This window comes from Puma concolor, chromosome A3 (assembly GCF_028749965.1).
Source record: "Puma concolor isolate L17-30 chromosome A3, mPumCon1.1.hap2, whole genome shotgun sequence".
Classification (NCBI taxonomy): Eukaryota; Metazoa; Chordata; class Mammalia; order Carnivora; family Felidae; genus Puma; species Puma concolor.
Window position 1 is genome coordinate 137,830,941 of NC_141669.1, and position 25,412 is coordinate 137,856,352.

At 39.1% G+C, this 25,412-nt stretch overlaps 1 protein-coding gene across 5 annotated transcripts in view; it reads right to left on the reverse strand.

The window, feature by feature from the left end:
* SYCP2 (synaptonemal complex protein 2) overlaps positions 1–25,412 on the reverse strand; it is a 78,683-nt gene that overhangs the window by 16,994 nt on the left and 36,277 nt on the right. For all 5 annotated transcript variants that reach the window (XM_086702617.1, XM_086702618.1, XM_086702615.1 and 2 more), the window contains exons 15-25: positions 20,611–20,759; positions 19,359–19,433; positions 18,781–18,927; positions 15,512–15,611; positions 14,001–14,158; positions 12,228–12,297; positions 11,785–11,842; positions 11,120–11,253; positions 10,537–10,973; positions 2,629–2,756; positions 1,812–1,848 (exon numbers count right to left, since the gene is read on the reverse strand). In XM_086702617.1, coding sequence (XP_086558743.1) covers positions 1,812–1,848; positions 2,629–2,756; positions 10,537–10,973; positions 11,120–11,253; positions 11,785–11,842; positions 12,228–12,297; positions 14,001–14,158; positions 15,512–15,611; positions 18,781–18,927; positions 19,359–19,433; positions 20,611–20,759 — 1,493 coding nt within the window. The remainder of the gene's footprint in view (positions 1–1,811; positions 1,849–2,628; positions 2,757–10,536; positions 10,974–11,119; positions 11,254–11,784; positions 11,843–12,227; positions 12,298–14,000; positions 14,159–15,511; positions 15,612–18,780; positions 18,928–19,358; positions 19,434–20,610; positions 20,760–25,412) is intronic.

Below are 25,412 nucleotides of genomic sequence, written 5' to 3' on the forward strand. Positions count from 1 at the left end.
TAGGTATTACAGAAGACGCAAAGATAAGCCAAGATATCAAAAGAGATACAAAAGTAAGCAGAAGGGTCACACAGGATACAAAGATGATTTAAACAGACACACACTAATAGAAGACACCAGAGAGAAAAAAGAACTGCAAGACTCAGTAAAATATCAACAAATGGTACAAAGAAACCGGCGTGTAGATTCTGCCCATGTGGGGTCTGCAAGTTTTCAAAAAGAAGGTGGACTCTGAAGCAAGACTCGCAAGGAGAAATCAAGCTCTGATGAGCAGAAAAGAGTGTGAGAGCATCCCGACTCAGTTCGGTTTTTCATAAAGAGGGGAAGAAAAAGAATAGGCACTTAGGGAAAACACTTCGGGGAGTCTCAAGTTATTATGCTTCAGCTAAAGGAGACATGTCTAGGGAACTAATACTAGGAAATAAAGACAGACTTTTATTTATTTAGTTATTTTTTTAATTTTTTTTTTTCAACGTTTATTTATTTTTGGGACAGAGAGAGACAGAGCATGAATGGGGGAGGGGCAGAGAGAGAGGGAGACACAGAATCGGAAACAGGCTCCAGGCTCTGAGCCATCAGCCCAGAGCCCGACGCGGGGCTCGAACTCCCGGACCGTGAGATCGTGACCTGGCTGAAGTCGGACGCTTAACCGACTGCGCCACCCAGGCGCCCCAAAGACAGACTTTTAAAGGGACTAGAGAGCCCGCCTAAGTCTGCACTCAGTAAGCAACAGGGACCAGAGCAGTCATCTGAACAGAAGGGCACAGCTGAAGTGTGTGCTTTAAAAAGAGAAAGAGCGCGGCGCCTGGGTGGCTCAGTCGGTTAAGCGGCCGACTTCGGCTCAGGTCAGATCTCGCGGTCCGTGAGTTCGAGCCCCGCGTCGGGCTCTGTGCTGACAGCTCAGAGCCTGGAGCCTGTTTCAGATTCTGTGTCTCCCTCTCTCTGACCCTCCCCCGTTCATGCTCTGTCTCTCTCTGTCTCAAAAATAAATAATAGTTTAAAAAAATTAAAAAAAAAAAAAAAAGAGAAAGAGCTGGCACTGAACAGGATGGCGGACTGACAAGAGAAATACTAGAGGCAAAAAAAATTACACAAATGCCACTGCAATAATCCAGGGATTAGAAATTAGAACCCAAACTAGGATAAAGGAGCTACATAAGGCGGCAGAGGGTGATTTAAGAGGAACGTACAGAAGGTGAACCTCAAAACTTGAAATTAAATGGATAGAAAGCAATTGTGAGGAATAATTCAAAGGCAATTGGTATTTTAAGCCTGCATAAATAATTTTTTTTAACAGAGATACAGAGTTAACAAAGATCTTCTTATCAGAAGAGATGAGATTAGCTAAGGAAAACAAATGAAAACAAAGATTTATTGAATCACAAGGCAGAAAGTGAAAATATCACACTCACACATGTAAAAGAAACATTTTGGGGGCACCTAGGTGGCTCGGTCAGTTAAGTGTCCAACTCTTGACTGCAGCTCAGGTCATGATCTCACAGTTGGTGAGATCAAGCCCTACACTGGGCTCTGCACTGCCAGTGCAGAGCCCGCTTGGGATTCTCTCTCTGCCCCTTCTCTCTCAGTCTCTTTCTCTCTCAAAAGAAGTAAATAAATAACTTAAGAAAAAGGAACTTTTATTTAGAAAAGCAGAACAGAAAGGACTCTTTTGAGTACTTGTCACTAAACTTGCAGTTGTTTAACCCATTTATCAACATGCTGAAAACATGAACTCCATCCTACTGTGCTTCAATTTTATGTTTACAGTTATCAGAGTTTGACTATACATTTGGTGTAGTGAAATAACCTACCTTACTGAGCTGTAGATCAGATTTGTCTGAAAAACCACTATAAAAAAGATATTGTCAAAATGAAAAAAGCAATCATCAGTGGAATGTTCTTCGTAAAAGCCATGTTATATAAGGTAAAACATTTGGATCGCTAAGTTTACATTCGATACGCTGTAAATAACTGCAGTGTGACAAGACTAGTCTCATAATCCTGCAACCTCCCTCCTCGTAAACAGCAACCATGACTGCTAATTCTAAGATGAACCACGCATGCGGCAAAAGGTGCCAAGCAATTTGAAATGAATGGTTCTGCCATGAGAGTGTTTCATGCCTTGTAATAAGGCCAGAATTAATTTAGACGTGAATTAACCACCTACAACCTATAAAGAAACATCTTTTAATAAGAAAAGACCTAACTTTCAGAAAGACTGCAGACAAAAAATAACAGATTTATTATATGAAAGCAACTCAGCTCAGCTCATTTCGATTTCCTATTCCACTCAAGCAACATATGTACACGTATTTAGTCTTACTCATTACTAGGCTCAATAAATAAAATCTAAAAATGTCTATAGCCTAAAGACTTATGAAAAGGTATGCTCTATCAATACGGTATTTTGATACTTTATAAAATATAATCACATACTACAATGACTAATTTCAAATTTAGTTCCCTTCCTGTATAATTAAAACAGCTACTATTTACAAAAGTAACTAGGTGTTTTCTACTAGAAAGTTATACTATTTGAACATGTTCAAAACTAATTTTCTTATAACTGTGAAATAATTTAGTTGGATCTGTCAAAAAAATATTTATGTCTAAAATTTAAGTACATACCCATCAATCAAAGACTCTTTGAATTTTCTTGTAGACTTTATGTCATCCTTGGGTTTATATCTCTTATTGAGTTGGTTTATCAAGGATTCTGTTGCATCGGTAAATCCTTTCTCTTTTGACTTTTCCCTCTGAAACAATGTATAAGTTACTTTAAGACTCTACCAGTTAACCTTCAAAGGAAAATAAAGGCTGAAAGGAATGTTTAAGAAAAATCTGGTTTTATATATAACTACAAAGAGAAATAAAGCGGGTAAGAAATGATTTAGTAAGTTTGGGCTTTGTTAGGCATTAAATAACACAGGATAAAACTTAACACGGAGAACCATGCAGAGTGCTCTGTAGAGATCAAAAGAAAAGTTCCATCCATGTAAAAATAAATGGAACTAAAATACAACTGTGATAGCATTGCTGAAGGATACAAGGTTAATATACAAAAGTTGACTGCTTTCTTATAAACTAGTGATGAACAACTAGAATTTGAAATTACATTCCGTTTACATTAGTACTCCCCCCAAAATGAAATACTCAAGTATAAATCTAACAAAACATGTATGAGCTCTATATGAGAAAAACTACATGACGAATGAAGAAAATCAAAGACCCTAAATAAATGGAGAGAAACTTCAGGTTCACAGATAGGAAGGTTAATATTGTCAAGATGTCAGTTCTTCCCAACTGGATCTAGAGTTCATGTAATCCCAACAAAAATCCCATAAGTTATTTTGTGGATATCAACAAAATGATTCTACAATGTACACGGAGAAGCAAGAGACCCAGAATAGCCAATATAATGTTGAAGAACAAAGTTGTCAGATTGACACTACCCTACTTTAAGACTTGCTAAAATGATACAACAATCACTATAGTGTGGTATTGATGAAGGAACAAATAGAATAATAGAACAAAACAGAGAGCAAACAGAGAGCCCAGAAATAAGCCCTCATAGTCATCTGATCTTTGACAAAGGAGCAAAGGCAATGCAATGGAGAAAGGACAGTCTTTTCAGCAGACGGCGATGGATAACTGGACATCCACATATCCACATGCAAAAAAAAAGCAAAACAAAACAAAACAAAAAAAACAACAGCAAAAAAAAAAAACCAACAAACCAGAATCCGGACAGACCTTACACCTTTCACAAAAATTAACTTAAAAGGGACAACAGGGGCGCCTGGGTGGCTCAGTCAGTTAAGCATCTGACTCTTGATTTTGCCTTAGGTTATCATCTCACAGTTGTGAGATCAAGCCCCACGTCGGGCTCTGCTCTGAGCATGGTGTCTGCTTGGGATTCTCCGTCTCTCCCTCTGCCTCTCTCTCTCAAACTAAACAAACATTAAAAAAAAAAAAAAAAAGGACCATATTATCTAAATGTAAAATGCAAGCTATAAAACTCCTAGAAGGTAACATAGAAGAAAATCTAGGTGATCTTGGGTTTGGCAATGCCTTTTTGTCTATAACACCAAAAGCACAATCCACAAAACACAAAGTTCGTAAGTAGAACGTCACTAAAATTAAAAACTTCCATTCTGTAAAAGACACTGTTTAGAAAATGAAAAGATAAGCCATAAACAGAAAATATTTGTGTAACACATATCTGATAAAGGATTTGGACAGGCATACCACAACATACCGTGGGTTTGGTTCTAGATCACTGAGATAAAGCGAGTAATGCATTAAAATGAGTCCAAGGAACTTGGTTTCCCAGCACATATAAAAGTTATGCTTACGCTATACTGCAGCCTATTAAATGCACAATACCATTATGTCTTAAAAAAACAGGGGCGCCTGGGTGGCGCAGTCGGTTGGGCGTCCGACTTCAGCCAGGTCACGATCTCGCGGTCCGTGAGTTCGAGCCCCGCGTCGGGCTCTGGGCTGATGGCTCAGAGCCTGGAGCCTGTTTCCAATTCTGTGTCTCCCTCTCTCTCTGCCCCTCCCCCGTTCATGCTCTGTCTCTCTCTGTCCCAAAAATAAATAAACGTTGAAAAAAAAAAATTTAAAAAAAAAACAAAAAAAAAAAGTACATACCTTAATTAAAAAATACTTTAATGCTAAAACATGCTAATCACCCGAGTCTTCAGCAAATAGTAATCTTTTTGCTGGTAGAGGGTTCTGCCTGATCACTGGTGGCTGCTGACTGAACAGGGCGGTGGCTATTGAGGACTAGGGTGGCTGTGGCCATTTCTTTTTAATTTTTTTTTTAACATTTATTTATTTTTGAGACAGAGAGAGACAGAGCATGAACAGGGGAGGGGCAGAGAGAGAGGGAGACACAGAATCCAAAGCAGGCTCCAGGCTCTGAGCTGTCAGCACAGAGCCCGACGCGGGGCTCGAACTCACGGACCGTGAGATTGTGACCTGAGCCGAAGTCGGACGCCCAACCGACCAAGCCACCCAGGCGCCCCTGCCATTTCTTAAAATAAGACAGCGATGAAGTTGGCTGCACTGACTGACTCTCCCTCTCATGGGCGATTCCCGTGTAGCATGCAATGCTGCTTCATGGTATTTTACTCACAGCAGAACTTCTTTCAAAAATTGAAGTCAATTTTCTCAAGCGATGCCTATGCTTTTCTCAGCTAAGTTTATGTAATATTCTACATTCTTTGTGATCAATCTTCCCAGAATCTTCACCAAGAGTAGATTCCATCTCAAGAAACCACTTTCTTTGCTCCTCCGTAAGAAGCAACTCCTCATCCATTCAATTTGACTGTGAGGTTGCGGCCATTCAGTCCCCTCTTCAGGCTCCACTTCTAATTCCAGTTCTCCTGCTGTTTCCACCACATCCGTAGCTACTTAGGTACCTCCTTCCTCCACTCAAGTCCTGAATGCCCCAATGTTGTCCGTGTAGATTGGAATCAACTCTTCCAAACTCCTGTCAATGTTGATAGTCTGACCTTTTTCCACGAATCATAAATGTTCTTAATGGTATCTCAAATGGTGAATCCTTTCCAGAGGTTTTCAATTTAGTTTACCCAGATCCATCGCAGGAATCACTATCTACAGCAGCTGTAGCCATATGAAATGTATTTCTTAAACAGTAAGACTTGAAAGTAGAAATTACTCTTTGATCCACCGGCTACAGAATGGATGTTGTGTTAGCAGGCATAAAAACGTTAATTGTGTTGTGTATCTCCATCAAAGCTCCTGAGTGACCAGATATAATGTCAGAGAGAAATAATATTTTATTTTTTAAGTGTTTATTGAGAAAGAGAGAAAAGAGAGAGGGAGGGGGGGGGAGAGAGAGAGAGAGAGAGAGAGAGAGAGAGAAGAAGAAGAAGAAGAAGAAGAAGAAGAAGAAGAACAAGAAGAAGAAGAAGAAGAAGAAGAAGAAGAAGAAGAAGAAGAAGAAGAAGAAAGGCAGAGAGGGAGACAGAGAATCCCAGGCAGGCTCCACAGCTGTCAGCACAGAGACCAATGTGGGGATCGAACTCACAAATGGCAAGATCATGACCTGAGCCCAAACCAAGAGTCACACACTTAACTGAGCCACAAAAGTGCCCTGAGAAGTAATAATATTTTTAAAGGAATCATATTTTTCTGAGCAGGTCTCAACAGCAGGCTTACAACATTCAGCAAACTGTGCTATAAACAGATATGCTGTCACCCAGGCTTTGCTGTTCCATTTATAAAGCACAGGCAGAAGGGATTTAGCATGATTCTTAAGGGTCCTAGGATTTTTTACATTAAATGAGCACTGACTTCAACTTCCTATCACCAGCTGCATCAGTTCCTAACAAAAGAGTCAGCCTGTCCTTTGAAGCTCTGATGCCAGACATTGACTTGTCTCTAGCTATCGAAGTCCCAAATGGTACCTTCTTCCAAGAGAAGGCTATTTTGTCTACACTGAAAATCCACTGTTTAATGGAGCCAAACTTATTACTTATTTTATTCTGGCTGGATCTTCCAGAGAACTTGCCGCAGCTTCTACGTCAGCACTTGCTGCCTCACCTTGCCCTTTTAGGTTCTAGAGACAGCTTCTTCCCTTAAACTTCATGAACCAACCTCTGCCAGCTTCAACCTTTTCTTACCGCTCGCAGCCTTCATAAAATTGAAGGGAGTTAGGGCCTTGCTCTTAATTAGCCTTTGGCGGAAGAGAATTTGGCGGTTGGTTTGAGCTTCTATCCGGGCCACTAAACTAAAACCTTCTCCAGGTCAGCAGTAAAATGGTTTCACAAGAGGCTGAGCTTTTTGCTTATCTCAGCTTTCTGCTTGCCTTCCTCATTAAACTTAATCCTATTTTTAGCTTTCAACTTCAAGTGAGAGACTGAGAGACGTGTGCCTCTTCCTTTCACATGAACACGTAGAGACCACGGTAGGGTTATTAACTGGCCAAATTTCACTAATGGCTGTCTCAGGGAATAGGGAGGCCTGAGGGGAGGGAGAGAGACGAGGGAGTGGCCAGTGAGTGGAGCGGAGATGAATGCATTTGTCACGTCTGCCATCTTCTCTGGGTGTGCGGGTGTGGTTGGGTTGTGGCACTTCAATCACAATCGGAACAAAAAACACTGATCACAGATCACCATAACTGATACAATAATAATGAAAAACTTTGAAATATTATGAATATTACCAAAATGTGACAGAGACAAAAGTGAGCAAATGCTGTTAGAAAAACGGCGCCAATACACTTGCTCAATACAGGGTTGCCACAAACCTTCAGTTTGTAAAAAACGCAACATCTACAAAGTGCGATAAAGTTTGGCGTGCCTGTATCGAAATTATACAAACAACTATTGATACTCAACAGTAACAAAGAACTCACTTAAAAAATGAGTAAGAGATCTGAATACGTAATGTACCAAGGAAGACATACAGAGGGTAAATAAAAATATAAAAAGATGCTGAAAATCATAGATCATGAGAAAACTGCAAATTCAAACAAGATACTACTGAGCACATACAACAACAGCTAAAATCCAAAACGCTGACAACACCCAATACTGGCAAGGATGTAGACCAATAGGAACTCTCTCATCTGTTGCAAAAATGGTACAGCCACTTTTTCCACTTTGGGAAGACATGCGGTCTCTTACAAAACTAAACACACGATCTAGCAATTCTCCCAAATGAGTTGGAAGCTTACGTCCACCTAAAACCTGCACGTGAATGTTTACAGAAGCTTTATTTATTAAGTGTTAAACCACGGAAGCAACCAAGATGTCCTTTCACAGGTGAACAGATAAACAAATCTCGGTACACCATGCAATGGGATGTTACTCGGCAGCGGCAGCAAAAAGAAATCAGCCATCAAGCCCTGAAAAGACACAGAGACACGTCATGGCATGTCGCTGAGTGAAAGAAGCCATCTGAAAAGACTGCATACTATATGGTTCCAATTCTACGACATTCTGGAAAAGGCAAAAGTACTACAGAGACAGCAACAAGCTCAGTGATCGACACGAGTTTTAGGAGGGAGGCAGCACAGGGGAAGTGTAGGCAGGAAAATGATTACGTAGGATAATGTAACAGTAGGTACAGGCTGCTATACATCTGTCAAAACACATAGAACATACAACACAATGAATGAACTCTAACCTCAACTACAGGCTTTAGTTAATAATAATGTAATGATGTTGGTACATAATTTGTAACCCATATACCCACTGATGTAAGATGTCAATGACAGAAGAAACTGGGGTGTGGGTGAAGGGGCATATGGGAACTCTGTATACTTATACACCTGAGACTGCTCTAAAAAATCCCATTATTTTAGGGGCATCTGGCTGCCTCAGTTGGTAGAATGTGCGACTCTTGATCACGCAGTTGTGAGTTCAAGCCCCACACTGGGTGTAGCGATTACTTAAAAAAAAAGTAAAAACGAATAATACTCTAAAAATGGAAGGACTACAAAGAATTATTATCTGCATAATTTTAGGTAATTTGGCTGAAAGAAAACTCCCTATAATAAAGACATGAGTTCTCTTGTCTTGACTTTAGTTTTACCTTTCTCAGGGAACCAGGCATACGTTTTGTTTTTAATTATGGTAAAATACAACATGAACATAAATACAAAATTTACTATTTTAACCATTTTTAAGTTTATGGGTTTGTTTTGTTTTTTAAAGTTTACTTGGGGGGGGGGAGAGGCAGAGAGAGAGAGGACCCCAAGCAGGCCCTACGCTGTCAGACACGGGGCTCCACCTCACAAACCGCGAGATCATGACCCGATTCAAAATCAAGAGTCAGATGCTTAACCAACTGAGCCCCCCGGGCGCCCCCAAGTGTATGTTTTTATATGTAACAAAGATAGTAAGTATTACTTACTACCTCTTCTTGAGATTACTTTACTTGTTCTTGAGATTACTTTACTTGGCTTCGAAATGTAGCAAAAATGAACTTCCCATAAAATAGCGAGCATATGATTTAAGAACTTCCAGCATAATTAGAGCCAACTTGGGAAATCTGCACCATCGTGCTACAGAGGTTCTATTTCTCTGGATTAACCCAGTAAACAAGAAGCAGAATCGGATGCCTACCTTAAAAAGAGAGTCATCCATGTATGCGAGTGGCAGAAAGTCTTATAACACAGGGAGCGCCACTGTGTGAGACCGAAGAGAACTTCCGAAGACAGGAAAGTGGATTTTAAAAAATCAGAGCACAGCTTAAAAGACATGATCAGTTTCCATGCTCCCAGGAAAAAATGAGTAGCCGGCTTAGGGAAATTCTGTGGAATGATTCTAAACTGCAAAGAAAACAGCTGAAAATAAAAGCTCAGCACTCAGACAAAAAGAACCTACTTTCCCTGGGTCTGAAGGAACTAAATAGCTAAGACTAGAAAGAACAGCATACTAAGAAACATGAAAAAGTGACCCAAAAGGATTTGGTCAAAGAAGAAAGTTGCCAAAGCAGGCAAAGTGAAATACAGATTAAAGACAAAATACAAAGGCCGGTTGAGACAAAGGAAATAATGTCTAATCATAAAAGAACAATCGGAAATTATCTCTTAAGTATCTCATTTGCATGTTGAGATGTCCCAACACATGAACATTTTACATCAGCTCTAGATATTTGGCTATCCAGGTATTAATACCACTCTGGATGATAAATGAAAATAGAAGCCTGTAAAACCTAGATCTTCTAAAGAGCAGTGAGGAACAGACTGTATTACTGGCAGTGGAAATGTATTCTAATTACAAAGTTTTCTTAATCTGCATCTTGACAGCAATGACAAGAAAAAGATTTCCTGTAACTGTTACAAAAAGTAAACTTTCAGCCTCAAGTATGGCGCCACTCAAACTCCTACTAGAGATGTCCTACAGAGGATTAATCTCACGTAGGAGGTAAAGGCTCCAAAGGGGATGAGCAACAGGACAGAAGATCGACTCCTGCACTCCACCTACATCTTTTCTTGAAAAATCTTGCTAAACTTTGATGCAATAATTCAAGAAATGTAGATGCTACTGTGTGCAAAACTGCTAGGCCGTTCAGGATAACAACGGATAAAACACAATCTTTAAACTCTAAGAGGTTTAAACTTTAAACAATCTTTAAACTCTAGAGGTAAACTCCCTCTAAAGAGGGAGGAAAAAGAACACACAGAGACAACCAGTTTTTAAAACAAAGATAAGCACCGTGAGAGAGGCACAGACGGTTGTATACACATGCTCAGAGCACCTGCGGGGCAGAGTGAAGGAGAGCCAATGGGAGGAGACAAGGGGCTGCCGGGTGCTTTCTTGCTACACCCATTTACACACCTGCCCTGCGCTTGCAGGCACACTGGCTCGGTGGGGGCTGGTGCCGGGACGAGGTGAGGGAGTCGGGAGGTACTCACTCGCACACTGGAGACCTGAGTTAAAGAACGAAGTCTCACAAATGTTAAATCTGCAGCACTCAAGAAAGCGTCTTTCACTGTCTATGTTATTAGGTAGGCATATTGTAAGTATGCAGAAACCAAACACACTGAAAGCTCACCATTTGTTTTTGTTTCAGATCCCAGGAATTAAGTTCAGACGTTAATCTTTTCCCTGATCTTCTGTGACTTTTCACATTTTTTCTAGGAGAAGGGCTTTTATCACAAATAGCGGTATTCACGTCTTTTGACAATATGTACTTCTTCCTATAGATCAGAGATTCCTCAACGGTCTTATTTAAGAGAACGGATTTGAAAGTAGTTTCAGATTCAATACGCCAATCACTCTGCTTGGTATTTTCAGTGTTTTTCAGCTCTGAACGTTTCGGATGATTTAGTTGTTGCTGACTGTCTCTTTTGCAAACTCCTACTTCCACTTTATCTATTTCGCTACGCTGCGTTGTTTCTTTCTTATGCGGCACCTTTTCTGTGTCTTCACAATTATCACCAGATGTTGAAGAGGATGATTTCTGTTTAGTAAGTTTTTTGACAATAACACCTAGTGGAAAAATAAAACGTTTATCTTTATGAACTTCATAAACTGGTAACACATAAATTTGTTAACATCAAAGATATTTATTAGACATTTAAAGAAATGTCTACTGTCTATAGCTACTGCTATATACAGAAAAAACGATGTTTCACCTTGATTGAATGTATCTCCCGATGAAGTACTTGCTCTTTTGTTGTTACATAGATTAATACTTGCTACAGGGGTCCAACATGACCATTTGGAGTTCATTTTATTCCCACAGACGTTGTCCAACACACCAGATAACCTGGAAAATAAAATAGCCTGCTTAACGTATCATAAAACATTAGCCTAGGACTCTGACCTGAGACCTTGATAGTTTTTGTATCTAGTCAATGTTTATCGACGGTCATTTGTTAATAGTCGAGTATGAAAAGATTTTGGTAAGTCATGATGAAAGTTAAAATTTACTATATAACCGATGAGATTAAAAACTGTTATTACAAAAGGTCTATTATTGCCACTATTTGATATCTACTAATATGTCTCGTATCTTACATGTACTACTGTGCATTTAAACTAGGTTAAATTTCTTCACATTCACACCTTATTCTTTTAAAAATCCCATTCATTTTGAGTCAATTTGAAAAAGAGTTCTGTGGCTGCTATGGAGAAGCAGACTATTCCCCATTGTGCAGTCATAGCAATACATGTGATGATCAGAGCTACAGCCAATACCACCTTCTAAGAATATATGGGCCTTTTCTTTTAAATTTATTACATTAATCTAAAACAACATTCATATATGCTGACTTACTTGATGGTTTTTGATACTTACACAGGTTTATCTTTTTTTCCCACTGTCTGTGAATCAGGAACAGCATCCTGCAGTTTATCTAAATAAAACCAAAATTATGGCATTTTCAGTTTTGTATGCAGCTGGCAGGGTAAAATGGGAGTCGGTATACAATTTGATCAAGGTTCACATATTAGGAAGGAGAGACTGATGTTCTTGGAAATAGAGACTGTAGAATATTTTCCTGTAACCTCTAAGTTTCTAAATGCATAAAGCCAAATGCATTCATTATGAATCGTTCTTTTTCAAATCAACGAAAGTCAGTGGAATTAAAGGAAAATATGAAAAGAATATTTTTATAAATATTATAAATATTATATATATATAAATTTTATAAATATATAAATATTATAATATTATAATATTATTAAAAAATAAAATATTTTTTTAAAGAGAAAGTAAAATTAAATTTAAGAAGTACTTACTAAAATTTTGGTTTAGGAATTCAGTGTCCTTGTTTTCCGTCTTCTCTACAGCTTTAGCAGTTTTGATATGCTATAAAACATAGGGGACATGTTAATGTTAATTTAAACAAGGTATTATATGAAAACAACCCTTAAAAGTCACCGTGTTAATGTTTAAAACCTTTAAAATAAATTTGCCTTGTTATTAGAAGTTGGATAGTACTTCTACTGTTTCATAAAGATGATGCCCATTCCAGAATATTGCTTATCCTAAAACACAAGAAAACCATTTTCATTGCAGACAAGGCAGAAGATTCTACAAATTTTCTGGACTCATCCAGGGCTAGTACAGTAATTCAGCTTCCATCTGTAGCCGACACTTTCTAGAATCGCCACGGCACATCTACTGCTCTGCAGCTGCTCTCACAGCCTGCACCTATTCTGGTCTTTTCACTAACATGCCTAAAAGATTGGGAAGTTACAAAACATTAAAGGATTTGGTAAAGTTGTGGCCATTGGGCAGGCGACTTCTTGCCTGCACCAAGCTTCCTTCTTTCCATAGCCACAGACGCACATGTACCCAGATCAAATAAAAACCTGCCATGACTATCAGAAAAACACACCCTACAGGCTGGGACATCGTGCCTCGTCCTGCCTGTCTCCCCTACTGAATCCGGCCAGTGGGTCTCTAAGTCGCGAGAGGAGCAGTGGGAACACGTGCTGGTGCGTTTGGTTGTCACGAGGACTGAAGGGCTCCCTGACGAAAAAGCACAGGCCTAGAACACTCAGGACCACGCCACACCACTGAATGAATGACAGTGCCCGGATTAAGGAACACTTAGCCTGGAAATCGGAACAACTCCTTCTGACTCTTTTCTTAGTACCGTTTATCATTCTGCCACATACCATTTCATCTTTCCTAAACCCACCACCTATTCTTTTTTTACTGCAGTAACAAGGCTGTTAAGCTTTGCTGGAGAAAATTACACATTATTTCTGAACTAATACATGTGATAGAATTCAGCCTTAAATTTAGAAGGCCTTCACTTTGCCTCACACCTTTACTTACTCTTCCTTCTCTCCATTATCTCTTAGTAGCTGTTTCAATCTTTACAGGTCTCTGAGCCTCTCCTGCAACATAATGCAATAGAAATTCACCAAGCTCACCTGACACTTCAGAGAAAACAGACCTGTCAGGTGCTCCTCATCTACAAACTTAACTTACCTGCATCTCTCATTACCTCCTACATCTCCCAGGAAATAACTTTCCTTTACCTATTCTCTTATCTGTTGTTCTTCAAGAGCATTTCCTGGTCTTCACCCACGCCTCCAGCTCTGGGGCTAGGCACCTGCCCCTCCATTAGGTCCCTACTGCTTCCTTTATTACAGTCTGAGAACATTTAGACAATATTATAATTATCTTATTAATCTATCTCATTTCCACAATAGACTTCGAGATACTTAAGGACAGAGTCCACTTGTATTTTACATTTCTAGCAGACACTAACTTGTATAATAAACTAAAGAATGATGGCAAGTCCATTTCTCCTCCCGAATACATAAATCAAAGTTATATTGAATGGATATTCCTAAATTTTATTGGTAGCAAAATAAATGAAAGTCATAAGGACTGACTTTCAAGAACAAGAAGTCATATTATATATATATAATATATATATATAGTAATATTTTCAACAAAGTGAGACACTACTTGCAAAAGAAATTAGCTCAATATGTATTTCTATAGTAACTTGATAAAATTAATTTTTTAAAATGTGGTCAAAGTAAAATTACTTTGTCTGTATTATCTCTGCTCTTTCTTTCTTCAGATGGTCTGGATGTAAGTGATTCAGCATTATCCACCCCACTTTCGGATGTTTTAGGAATATCAGGTTTTTCTGCAGAACTCATCATGTGCAGCGGTGGTTTAACTCTTCCTCTTCGTGGTGTTGCTAAAAAGGAGGACAAAGGACTGCCGTATTTGTAGGGTTTTAAACATGACATATTGCGGGGCACCTGTGTGGCGCAGTCGATTAAGCGTCCGACTCTTGGTCTCAGCTCAGATCATGATCTCACAGTTCATGAGTTTGAGCCCCATATTGGGCTCTGTGCTGATGGTGCAGAGCCCGCTTGGGATTCTGTTTCTCCTTCTCTCTGCCCCTACCCCGTGTGTACTCTCTCTCTCTCTCTCAAAATAAAATTTTTAAAATTACATATGCTATTACTGAGGCACTTTTTAGATGAGGAATGTAAAAAAGGGAGGTGCTGGGATGGGCCCAAGACTTCTGGTTTAGATGAATAAGTGGATACAGATGCCATTTACCAAGGTAAAAAAATGGACAAAAAACTAGCAGGGAGGGTGGAAAAATCAATTTATTTGGGACCTGTAAAAATTGAGGAGCCTGTTGGATATTAGACAATTGCCCAGGAGGCAACTGGATTTTGGGAACAGAAGGTCACTATTAAATTGTCAGAAGACTAATAATAAATATGACTGTTTTATAGCAGCTAGTATGTAGCGTTATGTTTTCATTTTTATTCAGCTCTTAGTATGTACCAGCACTGTCTAAATGTTTCACAATATTCCTCATTGAATGAATGATTTTCATTTTGTCTTCTAAACAACTTGATGAGGCAGACACTTTAGCTCCACTTTAAGAAAACTGGTTCTAAACTCACCTGGAGGATAATCTGTACAAAGTACACACCTGGGAGCAGGGAAACAAGCCCAAGCAGCCCGAGGGACACAATGTTTTAGCTGCTATGTTATGGCTGACTCCCGCTTAAATTACAAGTTATTAATCTGGGTATTAATATTTTGAATAATGCTTATATGTTAATACCTGTCAGACCTTTCTTCGAAATTGGAAATTTCTTGGCAATTAGAAGACGTTTGTGGTTTGTATCTTAACAATTTCCGTATCTCTAACTTATCCTCTGTGTAAATTAAATCCCCAGAATATCTCTGAATTAAAAAATGCCTGCTTTAAAGATAGAATAATGTCTGGGGCACCTGGGTGGCTCAATCGGTTAAGTGTCCGACTTCAGCTCAGGTCATGATCTCGTGGTTTGTGAGTTCAAGCTCCACATCAGGCTCACTGCTGTCACCCTGTCAGCGCAGAGCCCACTTCAGATCCTCTGTCCCCCTCTCTCTGCCCCTCCCCTGCTTGTGGTCTTTCAAAAATAAAATAAACACATTAAAAAAAGTGTATATATATATATATATATATATATATATATGCACAAAAATATGGACATATATATAAATATGTATGTTAGAAATCTTTCAAGAATATAAAACTTACATGTGTTGATTAAAAGTATTGGGCTTCTCACAGTGTATCTATCTGCACCAGGAATAATCATTGATGCTTCAGACATTTTTCTTTTGCTAGGAGTAATTATCTGAAACCATGAGAAGCAGCCACAGTAAACACACATCCTCTTTTGAAATGAACTGTCCTACAATTTTATTCATAACATTTACCTTGACTACACCCAAAAGGCATATGGTATTTTATACATGACATCATATCAAGAAATTTCTGTTTTAGGCTGACTTGAGAGGTTCTATCCTAAATATTTGGTATTGAATAGGTAGCCCAAACAAGGAATGTTGTTTTAAAAAGTATTTATAGAGGGACACTGGGTGCCTCAGTCAGTTCAGCGTCCGACTCTTGGTTTCTGCTCAGGTCATGATCTCACGGTTTGTGAGTTCAAGCCTCATGTCAGGTTCTACACTGACAGCATAAAGCCTGCTTGGGATTCTCTCTCTCCCTCTCTCTCTCTCTCTGCCCCTCCCCTGCTCGCATGCTCTCTAAGAAATAATTTTTAAAAAGTAGTTATAGAGTATCCAGATATATGGAATACAGCACCTTTATATACCAGCTGAAAATATTTTACTGATACTGGGTGTATCTTACAACCAATGGCTCAGTTTCTTATTCTACTTCAGGGCGTGATGTTTGGATACAGACTTAGGCGAATTTGTTCGTGAATGCCTTCATAATGTTCAGCATTCCTCAAAACTTTCACATATTTTAAAAAATTGTATTAATAATCTGTGGAGACCAAACTGACTTTGGAGTAAAGGTAGCTACAGGAATTCAGAGACTCAGCAGCACACGCACGAGCTAGTGGCTCTGATAAAGATGCACATTTTCTGACTTCATTCTAGAGTGACTGAACAGAGGGAGGCAAGCAGAGGCAAGGGCTGCAGGAACAGGAGTTTCAGGGGGCGTCATATAAAGGAGGAGATGATGAAAAACTGCAAAGAGGCAGAGGAGAACTGTGTTGTTGTTGTTGTTTTTTAAAGGCACCTGCCCCTGAGACTAAAAAAAAAAATACTGCAGGTATTTTAATAGGTATGTAAATGGGGTGAGAAGGAAAGGTGGAAAGGAGAGGAAAAGGGGGAATTCTAAGATCAACCAGAAAACAAACTACTGAACCAATGGATTCTTGTGCAAAGAAGGAGAGTTCCTAGCGGCATAGTGAATGGGACCTGGAAAGTTACTTATTCATATAAACGCTTCACAGTTAATTCTGAACAAAAACACAGTGGGTATTTCACAACAGTGCAATGTTTTTTAGAGAGATCTTTTCCAGAGTTTATGACTTACTGAGTTTAAGGTGGGGGTCCTAAGAATTTTAAATAACTACTCAAGGTACAACTTGGATATAAAAGGCACAGCATTGCCAAGTAGTATTCCATTGTATATATAAACCACATCTTCTTTATTCATTTGAAATCTGGCCATTTGTAGCAACGTGGATGGAACTGGAGGGTATTATGCTAAGTGAAATAAGTCAGTTAGAGAAAGACAGATATCGTATGTTTTCACCCATATGTGGATCTTGAGAAACTTAACAGAAGACCATGGGGGGAAGGGAAAAAAAAGTTACAGAGAGGGAGGGAGGCAAACCGTAAGAGACTCTTGGATACTGAGAACACACTGAGGGTTGATGGGGGAATGGGGGAGAGGGGAAAATGGGGGATGGGCATCGAGGAGGGCACCTGTTGGGATGAACACTGGGTGTTGTATGGAAACCAATTTGACATAAGTTATATTACGTAAAAAAAACCAAAAGGCACAGAAAATGGCAAATGGCTTTTATAAGTGAATTGTCTAAGGAAAACTGACATTTCACTTACTGAAGAAACAAGACTAACGGGAAAGGACAGCAACACCAACACGTCGAAGTGTACGGGGGAGCCTGTGAGAGTTCCAGTTGTGTAAAGGTGAGAAGTTAGTAAAAATTGCAGCGGGAAAAGGTCCATGAAGAGAAGCGAAATTAATCATCAAGCCTTGCAAACATAAGGGCCAGGGGGAAATGGGGAAAAGTGAAAAAAAAGGACACACAACACGGATGAACGTAGAGGCGCAAAAATTAGTGCGACATAAAAAAGAGGCAGTAAAGCAACTGACCTTACCCATAAAGTGGTCTTTAGAGTAAAAGGAGACGTAAAAGGTCCCAGAATTGAGTCCAAGTTTAGACGCAGGAAGGTAAACACAGAGATCACAAAGTTTCTGAGCAGAAGAATGCTACCAGGACGCCGGTATTAAGAAAAGCATGGGACACCACAAGGGGTAGCTCACAGGATGAAGCAACCGTGTCCAAGAACAATGAGGGGGTGGCTGCATTAAGCCAGGTATGCGAAGATGAGCAACAGTGAAGGGCGTGAGGAGGAAAGGACTTGAGAGATGCTGTGAAAGGACCACCGCTGGTACCTCGGTCCTAGGTGTGACAGGAGAGGAGGCTGGATTCAGGACGCCATCCAAACGCTAACGGTAGCCTTACTGAAGTATGCAGACAGATGCAAATTTGACACAAAAGATAAAAGAGTTTGAAGTTAGACTTTAGGAAAAGACTTGGAGGGACGCACCAAGGGAAACATTAGAAGAGTGAGGTGTCACTATGGCACTCTGAAGAGAGGTCTGGTACATTTCAAGAGTTTACACTGGGCACGTGAAGGAGCTCTGTAAGCGAGAAGGCACAGACGTGTTCAGGAGGCTGAGCCACGCTTTTAGAGCGAATCTGCATCCAGAATGTAGGGAGGGAAAGTACCCCCAACGTAGTGACAGAGTAGGGAGACAATTAAAATGCTAGCAGAAATCGGAGGAGGAGAGGACGATAGGAAAGACAGGGCTGTTGGCCATGTCAAGTGTCACAGCGAGGGAAGAAGGTGGAGTGCTGGTTCTGTTGAGTGTGGCCTAGAAGGGAGTCTCCACGAGGAGGAGGAGGAGGAGGAGGAAGAGCTTAATACTTTGCTTTCTGTCCTTGTGTGAGTAAAGAGACACTGCATTGTAGATTTGTGTTCTGCATAAGGCCAAAAGCAAATACAAAACAGGGGATAAATGTAAAAAGTGGTAGTTACTCTCTTACACTTACACGTAAACAGAATTGCTAAAGCACAATGCTTTTGTTCGCATTTGTAAAAGGCAGGGGAAAATACTCTGAAATGTTATTGATGACGACCATTAATGTAAACTCTAGACACCTTTTTCTATAATTACATATAGCAATGATTTGATCTATGCCGTTTTATAAACAACTATTTTGACACCATATTTACCCCAAGCTGACTATTCTTTCTGTCCCCTTGATTGCTGTTTTTGATACATTTTGGAGGTTTAGCGAATTCCTTTTGGGAGTTAGGTTTTTCCTTCAAACTAATGATTTCCTCTTCCATGGGTGAGATTTGACTTTCTGGCACCAGAATCTGTTGGGGAGAATGTGGAAAAAAGTATTTCAAACTCCAAACCACACAAAGTTCTCAAAAATCACTGGCTGTCTTAATCAAGTGCCTACTCATCCCACACTTGCGTCAATTCTTTCTGTCTTCCATGTACCTAGTCCTACAGATTGACCCAACAAAAAAGCATCCACGTTTCAAACGTCAACAGACATAAAACCAACTCTGGCATTAGAGGCAGGACATATATTTCTAATTTTTAAAGTTATCAAAACTACTAATAACCATCTTCTGTACTAAAATAATAACATACTTTAAAAATCCCATACATCTCATTGGGGCACTCTCTATGCTGAGACGAGGTATCTTTTAGATACTCACCCTCCAACATCATACTGTCCTATTACTTATGGTTCAGCTTAGCCCAGTGATAAAAATCAAGTAAGTCAGACACATACCTGTGATCCACTTGCATCAAAAATTATATGCACGGATGTTTTGGCAACGGAAATACCTTGTTTTCTGGTAAATTCCTAAAATTAATTCAAAGAGATGTCATTTTCTCTCAGTTCCTTCTATTTGAATGCAATTATCTCCTGTTTCCTTTCAAAACTGCTGTATTATCTCAAATCATTATTTTGCGTACGTAAATACCCTTCTCAGAATACCATAATGTCTCTTCACTAATCAGTCTTCCTAGCCTGCCATTTTGGTGAGGGTCCCTCAGAAACACAGTCTCTTTTTCTTTACCATAAATCTTTCCCGCAGCTATAAACTGAATGTGTCCCCCCCCAAATTCACATATTGAAACCTAATCCCCAAGAGATGGTATTAGGAGGTGGGGCCTTTGGGAGGTTGAGTGGGTTATCAGGGCAGGGCCCTCATGAATGGGATCAGTGCCCTCATGAGACCCCAAAGAGCTCCTTCACCCCCTTCTGCCATGTGAGGACACGGCGAGAAGCTAGCCACTGTGAACCAGGAAGTGGGCCCTTACCAGAAAATAAGTCTGCTAGCACCTGATCTTGGACTTCTAGCCTCCGGAACTATGAGAAGTCAATGTGTGTCACTGAAACCACCCAGTGTATGGTATTTTTGTTACCGCAGCCTGCACAGACTAAGACATGCATTACCCAAGCTTGTCAACGGGATATCTCCCTCAAACTTAACATGAATTGTCACCTTATGAACTCATGATGTCTTCCACAATTCTAGAAAGCACCTTATCTAAACTACACCCATCAATTTCCAAAGCCATTCCAAGCCCCGTCTCCAAAGCCTTTCCTTTAAGTCTCTTAACGAGCATTCTCTTTCCTCAGCTTCTATACCCCATTTTCCCTATGCCACTCATTCACTTCTTCTGGGGGACAGTCTGCAATTCTCACAATGTTTACTATCGTAAAAACAGGGTTTTGTCTCAATTCACTTTTTAAACACCTAGCAGGAATTTTGTTAGATGTTTTGAGTACTGCAGCTGATTTTGTGATCTGAGATTCTAAACAGGTGTCTCAAGGATACAACTAACAATCTGATGGCTATTCCACATTACAAATTTTAAAAACTAAAATCTACATGTCATTTTAAGAATTCTAGGGGAAAAAAAATCGATGAAACTTATAGCCCCAAATAACTAAGTTTCCAGAATTATGAAAATAAATATTTATTTAAAAGAATTTGATGAAAGTATGTATTAAAAAGAATTAAAACACTTACCCTGTATTTATTTGCACCCAAAATTTTTTGTGTCACACTAGCAATTTCCAATGATGCATCAAAATACAGAAGCAATTTTTTCCCTTCTCTTTTACTAATTTTTACTGTATTTTTCAAGATTATGGTCAGGAGCTTCTTCGATTCTCTCACTGCACATAGACAAATCATACTGATTAGTTTACATTCATTTCTATGCTGCCACTCTATAGGTACAGTATAAATAAGAAAGTCATGCAGCATATTCATTAAATCGAAATAATATTAACTTCTGGATCTAACAATATTTAATTAATTCTGGGACTAACTATCTATGCAAACAAATCAATTGAATTTATTTTTCCGAGTCTTCTGATCGATGAGTTACAGGCTAATAACTAATAAGCTAAAGCCGTAAATATGTTTTGGACACTCACAGGTTCTTAGTAAATATTTCTGGAACACATCTAAGGGAACTATTTGCTTAACTTAAAAGAGGCAAACGAAATAACTTCAGTTCCATACATAAATAAGTATATTTTTAGGCAAAAGCATCTATTCAAACATTTCTGTTAAAGCCAGTTGTTACAAACAAGTTGACAGTCAACAACGGTCAAAAAACTTGAGTGCCAGGAAACTGAAGAAGAATACGGTGCAATTCCTCATGAATTCACTGATCCAGTGAAAACAGTTAGTGCCAGTGTGTAAGAGGGATTTAGCTCCCTTCGGAATCACTTGGCATCCAATTCAAGTGCCTGTACTATGGACTACAGGCCACCAGGGTCCTGTCCTACTCTGCCAGTGCTCCTGTTGACTGGCAAGTCATCACACCTGCCCCCAGTGTACACTTTGGGGCAGGCGGAAAACACCCTGATGGAAATGGAGCACACCACGTAGAAAAATTTCTCTACATCAGGGAAAGCTCTACTGGCTACTCCATGACCTAACCCACGGGATAACTGTCTCCATTGGCTATAAAATTCTGATCGCTATGTGGCTTACTCAAGCAGAATATGGGTTGTTTTTGCAACGATATGGTCATGAAAGCTTCCAGAGTAACATCTGTCATGGTAATAAGAATTATTAATTGCTTGAAGACAGTGGTGACAGTCTCTAATTTAAAGAGTGTGGTGGTTTTATTGTGGGAAAAAAAGTCATGTGTGTCAACAGGAACAGGTATTCAGACTTTAGAGATGAAAGTTTTGGTGACTTTGAAGACAATAATGTTTTGAATGCTGATGATGAATATTAGAAAATTTATAATCCTGATGTATATTTTTGCTGATTATTTTATCGCTGATCTGATTTTTTTCTGCAGCTTGCTATGAACTAGTAAATGAAACATTTACTTCGCTGCTTACATAACCACGGTATTAGAAATTACTTCCAATGTTGCTGAATGCTTTGTGCCTTTATGTGCAAAGTATCCTCCACATATATTGTAACTATATAAGAATTAGTTGATATTTGTTATCTTTTATTGTCGGCTTTGTTGAAACTTCTGGTATTTCCTTTGACTGCGTGGACTATGTCATGGCTTGTTTTTAATTAGCAATATTACTGAGATATCAGAAAAGTCATTTTATTGCTTGCTAAAGAATCCGAGTATTTACAGATAAACATATTTGGACCTTATGTTATCTACATACCCATAGGAGATTCTAATACACTATAGGTACATGAATATAATATGTTTTCTGCTGCAAAGGCATTTAAAAAATTTTTAAGATCATCCATGGAGACTAAATAAATAAAAATTCTTACATATTATATACAAAAGGGTCTAACTGCATGCACCCCATTGTGCTGCCTCCTCATCCCCTAGTCTGCAAGTATACTAACTGATCTCCAGGTTTTGCTTTTTTGTTTTTTACTTCCATGGGTGCCATTCATGTAAAAATTCGGTCTTGCCTGCTCCATACAGGTTACATTAGATTACCACATTATTATGAAGGATATTAAAGGATACAAACAAACAGCCAGGTGGAGAGATAAGTAGCGTGAGGTCTGGAAGGGTCCGGAGACAGGAGCTCCTATCCCTGTGAATTTTAGGTTGTACCACCCTCCTGGCACAATGATACATTCTTATTCACCAATCAGGAACCACCCCCCCAAACACTTTTAATCCACATATAAAGAACTTATTTTTTTTTTATAAAAGTATCCTCGTAAAATCAGGATGAGTTTTATATCGGAAAATCTTAAAAATCAACTTCAAGTTATGCTATTAAAACAATGAAAATAACTTTTTTTTGCCCAATTATGTGCAGCTACACTTGGCAAGATGCAAGTCACAACCGCATTAAGAAGTGGCAGCAGTGATTGGCGTGAAAATAGAGGAGAGAGAAGAAATTGAAAAGATTTTAAGAGACAGTAAAAAATGGATGTGGAAAAAGATCAGTTAAGGGAAGGAAACGATCAAGAGTGGCTTCTGTATGGGGCAGGGGGAGCTGGAAGGTTATCCTACTATTTGTCAAAACAGGAAATAAAAAAGGAGTTTGGCGGGATAGAATCATGAGTTTAGTTTTATTTTTATCAATTTTAAGTTTATTTAAATTCAAGTTAGTTAACACACAATGTAGCGTTGGTTTCAGTGATTCATCACTTACATATAACACCAATTGGTCAACACAACAGTGCCCGCCTTAATGCCCATCCCCCATTTAGCCCATCCGCTCACCTACTTCCCCTCCAGCAACCCTCAGTTTGTTCTCTGTATTTAAGAGCCTCTGGGAGCGCCTGGGTGGCTCAGTCGGTTAAGCGTCCGACTTCGGCTCAGGTCATGATCTCACGGTTTGTGGGTTCGAGCCCCGCGTCGGGCTCTGGGCTGACAGCTCAGAGCCTGGACCCCGCTTCAGATTCTGTGTCTCCCTCTGTCTGCCCCTCCACTGCTTGCACTCTGTCTCTTGCATCGTCTCAAAAATAAATAAACATTAAAAAAAAAAAAAAAAAAAAAAGAGCCCCTGGTGGCTTGCCCCCGTCTCTGTTTTTATCTTAGTTTTTCTTCCCTTCCCCTACGTTCATCTGTTGCGTTTCTTAAATTCCACATATGAGTGAGTTAGGGTTAGGGTTATTTGTCTGACTTATTTTGTTTAGCATAATGCATTCTAGTTCCATCCATGTTGTTGCAAATGGCAAGATTTCATTCTTTTTGATGCTGAGTAATATTCCATTGTGTGTGTGTGTGTGTGTACCACATTTTCTTTATCCATACGTTGGTCAATGGACATGTGCGCTCTTTCCATAATTTGGCTATTGTTGACAGTGCTGCTATAAACATCGGGGTGCATGTGCCCCTTCAAATCAGCATTTTTGTATCCTTTGGATAAATACCTACTAGTGTATTCCTAGGTCTTAGGGTAGTTCTATTTTTAATTGAGTTTAGTCTTAGACGTGGGTTTAGATATTTTAGACATCTGCAAAAATATAAAGGTGGGATAGTTTATTGCTCACATCTCTATCTAGAGCCTAGTTAAGGAATTAGGAAAAAAGATTCAAAAATCAAAGTGTAGTCAACAGTGTCAAATGTAAGGGAAGGGTCAGAACGAGGACTGCAAGTGTGCAAACTGATACTAATAATAAAGTTTATTGTTTGGACATCTAAAATTCAGTGGAGTGGGACAGAAAACAGAATGTAGTAAGAGCAGGACTGAAAAGCAGGAGAAAAAAGATTTAGTAAAAACTCTCAAAGTTGGCTATAAATGGAAAAAGAGTAAGAGGGCTAGAGGAAGACAGAGGATCCATGTAGGACTTTTTGTTTTAAAATACAGTAACATATGTATCATAAAAATATGGGTACCATAAAAATATAAGATGTGAGGGGCACCTGGGTGGCTCAGTCCATTAAATGTGCAACTCTTGATCTTGGCTCAGGTCATGATCCTACTCATATTGCAAAGTTTCTGACACACACAAAAGCAAAACAACAACGACAGACAGACAGACAAAAAACTTTTTTGTACAACTGACAGCAATGGCACAAAAGCCAGGAAAGCAAAAATGGAAGTATACTGTTACGGAGTTCCCATGCTACACATAAGAGGGTATAATATTACACACTATCAAGCTACAGATGTATAAAATAAACCCCAAATCAACCACTGAAGGGGGTATAAAGCCAACAAAAGAGACATAATGAAATCACTGGAAAAATCAATTAATACAAAAGAAGAAAGAGAGAAAAAGAAACATGGCAGAAGGAGTGGTAGGGAGAAAAAACAAGAGCTAGCTGGTAAATTTAAAGCGTATTCAAAATCACATCAAACACCGTAATTCAAAGGCAGACATTGTCAAATTGCATTTAAAAAACAATGCCTTTAGTATATGATGCCTACAAGTACCCTACATTAAATAGACAAAAATGAGTTAAAAATAAAGATATGCCATGCCATAATTAACGAACAGAAAGCTGGAGAAGGTATCTTAATATTAAAGTAGATTACAGAGCAAAGAATTTAACTACAGGAAGAACAGGGTCATTTCATAAAGATCAAGGGGTCAATTTAACAAGAAAAGATTCTACTACATGTTTATACAACTAATCGTAGAGAGTGAAAATACCTGAAGCAAAAAATGACAGAACTCAACAGGAAAAAAACCACAATTACAATGGTGACTTCCATACCCCCCTCTCAGTAACACAGGACAAGCGGATGAACAGGATATGTAAGACTCAAACAACACTGTCAACCCACCCTCCCACCCAACAACAGAATGCCCATTCCTTTCAAGTGCACACAGAAGATTTATCATTACAGACCACACGCTGGGTCATAAAATAAGTGCTGAGATTTTTAAAAGGATTCTCAAATCATACAAAGTATGCC